Here is a 5,143-nt window from a genome sequence, read left to right as displayed (position 1 = left end):
TTCTTGCCTGTGATGAGGTATCACCCCACAGGAAGTCAGCCTTGAAAGGTTTTGTAAACTTCGGCCCGACTGAGACTGGAAGGTTCTGGGGTGGGTTCCGTGGACTTGCTAGCAGTTGGTATGATAGCGTAGGGTCAGGGGCCGGACTACGGAGGTCCCGCCCGTCCGAACGGAATTTTCATATCGTCGTGGAATACTGGTGAGCGAAAGGGAGCAGGAGGGAGGCGCCTGTGGAGGAGAGGCCACGCCTCGGCTGACGGTATCCCCGCCCATCCATGGAGGCCGCGACCGGGGGTTGTAATTTACCTCATGCTGTTTGATTTCGCTGCCTGGTTTCCCTTCAGTTGCTCTATTAGGGCAGGGAGGATAGAGAGTTTTCTTTCCTCCGTGTTTTATCTTAATTTCCTCGCTCTTGGATCAGTGCCGTTGGTTTATAGCAGCGTTTCCCAACCTCGGCCACTTTTAAGACGCGTGAACTTCAACTCCCAGAATTCCCAGCTAGTCTGATTTATGCCATAAACTTTATGGTATAACCACCTCGACCTGCATTTTACAGATTAGTGGGAACAGAATAGCATCCGTTTCCGGGCTCCTCACAAACCAAATCTTACTTTAAGAGCAAATAACAGAAGGGCTCCTTGATGTTGGGAGAATGTTTATGTATGCTCAAGGTTTATTTAGCCTGCCTATCTATATTTATCAAGCTCAGAAGCCAAAGAACTAGTTTGGCATGGTTCAGAGTTTAATGACAGAAGCTTGCCTAGAAAGCAGAATAATAACATGAGTTCCTATATTTAGGTAGTAATGTTGGGTGTTTTTTTTTTTCTTTTTGTAATATTTGCAAAATATTGAAATCCAGCCACTCATTCCAAAGAAAGATGATACACAAACAGTACCTATAATCTTTGTGAATTCTTCAGTTTCATGTGAACCATGTTTTAGTGCCATTTTCAAAATGATAAACAGGTAGTTCATATATAAAAATTAAATATTTTATTGTCTCCATTCACTTTATTGCCCTATCTTCAACTTAACTTTAACACCAACACTAAATTATCTTTTCAGCAAGCCCTGTGGCTTTGAACCTGCCTACCTAGAGCTGGCAAGTGCTGTAAAAGAAGAGTACCCTGATGTGGAGATCGAATCCCGTCTTGGAGACACAGGTACAAATTAACATGTATGCTAATAAAAGGTAAAGGTTCCCCTCTCACTATGTGCTACTTGTTCCCGACGCTAGGGGTTTTTGCTCATCTCCGCTTCAAAGCCAAAGAACCAGCGCTCCCTGAGGATGTCTCTGGTCATGTGGCCAGCATGATTAAATGCTGACGGCGCACGGATCGCTGTTACCTTCCCACCAAAGGTGGTTCCTATTTTCTACTTGCATTTTTATAATGCTTTTGAACCGCTAGATTAGCAGAAGCTGGGACAAGTAGCGGGAGCTCATTCCATTTATGTGGCGCTAGGGATTCAAACCACCAAACTGCTGACCTTTCTGATTGACAAACTCAGTGTCTTAGCCACTGAGCCACCATGTCCCTTCATGTATGCTAATAAGCAGCAGCAATTATCAAGAACTCATTTGTGATATGATGAAATGAACACATTATGTCTGTGAAATTAATGTTTGCATTATAAACATTTACATTAGAGGAACACCAGTCTATGGGCTGGTTGTACCCTTAGAATTGGTGAACTAGTCTATGATCAGCCCTAGGAGCTTAGGAGAACAAAGTTCATACTTTAATTAAATTAAAGTGTGATAAGCTAATTAAAGTGAGAGAGAGAGGTGATAGTAATAGGGAAAAAAGAGTATTTTTTTTATCCCTGTTTGTTAGGTCATCCATTCAAATCTATATATACTGTATACTCATGCATAAGCTGAAAATTGAAGGTACTAAAATATACACCTCAAATTGGATTTAGCTTATCTGCCACTGGGCTTATCCGTATGTATATATTATAAGAAATACCTGGTGAATGATTAAGGAACTCCAGATGCTTTTAAAATGTTGAGCTTTACTGTATATAGCCAGTAAAAATTTACTATACTACAAGAAGATGAGTTGTCTTCTAATGTGTAGACTTTCACATGGATTGTCCACATCTGAATAGCGATGTGTATACTCATGCATATGAGTATGAAATCTTGCTGTCACTTCATAGGTTGATTTTTGAGAACGGTGACACAAACAGGTTATTGATTCTGGGTGGATGTAATATGAACTGAACTGCTTATAATGCAACATCTTTTTTTAAAGGTACCTTTGAAATAGAAATAAATGGACAATTGATCTTCTCCAAACTTGAGAATGGAGGATTCCCTTATGAGAAAGATGTGAGTTCTTATTTTTCCCTGCTATTTCTCAAAATAGTTATTTTGGAAGAAAGCTTAAATATCTAAGGCAGTGATGGCGAACTAAATGGCATGCATGCCACAAGTGGCACGCAGAGCCATTTGTCAGGGCACATGAGGCGCTGCCCTGTCAGCTGGCTAGCGCGCATACGCGTTGGCCAGCTGAATTCATTCACCCTTTTTAAAGCCATTTTTTGCCCTCCAGAGGCTTTATAGGAGCCTGAGGAGAGCAAAAAGAGCCTCCCCCCCCCCCCCCGAGGCCCTCCGGAGGCTTCATGAGCTTCCGTGAAGCCTCTGGAGCGCAGAAAACCGTCCCTACAGGCAAACCGGAAGTTCAAGAATGGACTTACGGTTTGCTCGGAGGGTCGTTTTGACTGTTCCGTAGGCTTCAGGGAAGCCTCCTGAAGGTCCCTGTAGCCTCCGGAGGGCGTCCGGGGTGGGGGTGGGGCTCCTATAAAGCCTCTGGAGCCTGGGTATGGCGAAAAAAGCATGCAAAAAGTGGGGGAACGCCTGTAGTGTGTGCATGCGCACTGTGGGGGTGTCGCACATTGCATTATGGGTGCGGCATGCCCGCACATGACCCCCCTGCGTTCCCCCCACTTATGGCACACGAGCCAAAAAAGGTTCGCCATTGCTGATCTAAGGTAATGGTCAAATTGTCGTCATGTAGGGTTTCAGAGATGAGCACAGCAACATATTGTAGGATTTGACTAGTTTTAGTTAAAAAGTAGAGGACTGCTTTGAAAATGGTGCTGATGTTTGCTTTAGAAGTTATAATCATCCTTGACATTGAAAAAAATTATGCAGACATGCCAGGAATAAAATATTATTGTTAAAAAAATTATTAATTCAGTGTCTCACCCAGAGAAGGTGAGACCATTATTCTAATAGTATCACTCACTTCCTCATAAAACATACTGTTCTAGGCTAGCTCTAGTTATACTATAGGTAGAAAAGGTATGATAGAAAAAAAATCCCTTTTCTTCCAATAGCTGCCATTTTCCTTCAACCCTGTTCCAGATAAATGATAATACAATAGAATAGATGGGGAGAGGGCACTTCAGGAAAGAGGAAGAGGGAAGTCCTTTGTAGAAATGTAAAAATGTGTTCATGCAACATGAGTGTTAAAAATCTTTCATTTTCAAGATTCATAGGGAAATAAAATATGTACAAGAGATTTATTTTCCCATCCTTGTTGATATATTCCTGGCATTTCTTAAAAAGAGAAAAAAAAACTGACTAATAATTATAGATGGTATTTTGAGAGTTTATTCTTTTTCACTCGGTAAGTCTACTGAAAATGGGGAAAAAAAATAGAGTTTGTTTTCTCTTTTTGTCCCTCTAGCTCATTGAAGCCATTCGAAGGGCTAGCAGGAGAGCCACTTGAGAAAATCACCAAGAGCCGGCCACCTTGTATCATTCTTTAGTGTATTTTTTCCATTTACACCATGTTTTCCACTTGCCCATCCTCCCTGAATCCTTGTCACGTTTGCTTCCAATTTTTGCTTCCAACTTTAGCTTCCAATTTTTACTTCTGGTATTAATTCCATCACTAGGTAAATACCAGAAAATACCAGATCAGGAGAGACATTAAAGTAATTTGGGTTTACAGACAAGTAAAATAAGCTAGAATTTAAGCCATATTTGGGAGGTTGATTTAACAGGGCTTATTCAATAAAGTAACCTTTTTTCCTTGAGAATTTAATGTATTTTTTCTATGTTTGAGACGCTAGCAGGTTTTTTTTTCCTGTTATATTTCTTTTAACCACATCTGAATGAACAGGAGTAAACTCTCATATTTCTTAGAACATCTAAGAACCTTTAGCTTCTCTGCCTTTAAAGCTTCACTTTCTGGGCATTCTCCTGCTTCTTTCCAGGAGTTTAGAATGAGTTGGTGCCACAACCTGACTTCATTTTGAAATCTGCAGTCAGAGTGAAGCTTAATAAGAAGTCTTTCCAATAGTCCTATATAGGTACAATTCATGCTACAGCAAATGTTTTCAAAGACCACAGATTTTAAGCAACATATTGGGGATCAGTGTTGTTAAAGGAGTGCTTCAGAATGAAAAACATCCTGCATGTTACACTACATGAATGAGAATTAATCACAACAATGCTTTTGCTCCCCTATTCCACTCCCAGAAATAGATTTATCTTAGGTTTAGTGTTGCCCTAATTTTATGTAAAATTGTATCAAGATAACCAGGACAATGTTGCTTACACATGAGAGGGAAATGCTTAGATTCTCATTTCTCTTCTATACTACTCTGAACTTTTGCAAAGGATCATTTTTCTAAGATACCCCCAAATTAGACATGATTTGTTGACAAAAGAAGTAGTTCTTTTATGCTTATATTCTGGACCAATTTTACTTTTTCTGAGAACAAATATGAAATCGAAAGTAATTCATAGTAGGACATTTAAAATTTATTTGTGGGTGACATATTTATAGCTCAATCGTCTTTTTTAAAACTAAACTTTTGGAACTTTTCACATCCCCCTCCCAATAAGTGTTTTTGTAGTTCAGTTATTTTAAGAGTAAGTTACAAGCCTAACTCTTCCATTGCAATCAGTGAGACTTTTAAGAGTTTCATTTGGATCGGAGTGTGTACCTATCTAAGTTATTTACTTGCAAATAACAGTCTTTTGATTAAATTGCAGATCTATATCTATTATACTAGTAATACAGATTTCATGACATGATCTTATTGTGATAGTAAATATTCTCATCAGTACAATGTGGCAAACATTGAAATTAGAACATAAGTTATCAACCTTGTAACTGCATGT

General features: G+C 39.5%; 1 protein-coding gene across 2 annotated transcripts; it reads left to right on the top strand.

Annotated features, from left to right (window-relative positions):
- The first annotated feature begins 300 nt into the window (after positions 1-300).
- On the top strand, positions 301-4,749 carry MIEN1 (migration and invasion enhancer 1). 2 transcript variants are annotated; one of them, XM_032235707.1, is made up of 5 exons: positions 301-527; positions 860-966; positions 1,066-1,163; positions 2,259-2,335; positions 3,699-4,749. In XM_032235707.1, exons 1-5 carry the CDS (start codon positions 525-527, stop codon positions 3,738-3,740), a joined length of 327 nt encoding a protein of 108 aa, XP_032091598.1. In that variant the 5' UTR covers positions 301-524; the 3' UTR covers positions 3,741-4,749. The 2 variants fall into 2 exon arrangements, with proteins under 2 accessions (XP_032091598.1, XP_032091599.1); XM_032235708.1 differs by lacking the exons at positions 301-527; positions 860-966 and adding an exon at positions 571-660.
- Positions 4,750-5,143: the final 394 nt, after the last annotated feature.

The sequence above is a fragment of the Thamnophis elegans genome, chromosome Z (assembly GCF_009769535.1).
Source record: "Thamnophis elegans isolate rThaEle1 chromosome Z, rThaEle1.pri, whole genome shotgun sequence".
NCBI classification, from domain to species: Eukaryota; Metazoa; Chordata; class Lepidosauria; order Squamata; family Colubridae; genus Thamnophis; species Thamnophis elegans.
Note: the sequence above shows the minus strand (reverse complement) of the source record. Positions and strands in the feature narration are given on the sequence as shown.

Excerpts from the sequence above, each read along its gene's own strand:
- MIEN1 (XM_032235707.1), top strand. Across the intron at positions 1,164-2,258 it reads ATCCCGTCTTGGAGACACAG|GTACCTTTGAAATAGAAATA; the intron begins GTACAAATTAAC and ends CTTTTTTTAAAG. Across the intron at positions 2,336-3,698 it reads GATTCCCTTATGAGAAAGAT|CTCATTGAAGCCATTCGAAG; the intron begins GTGAGTTCTTAT and ends TTGTCCCTCTAG.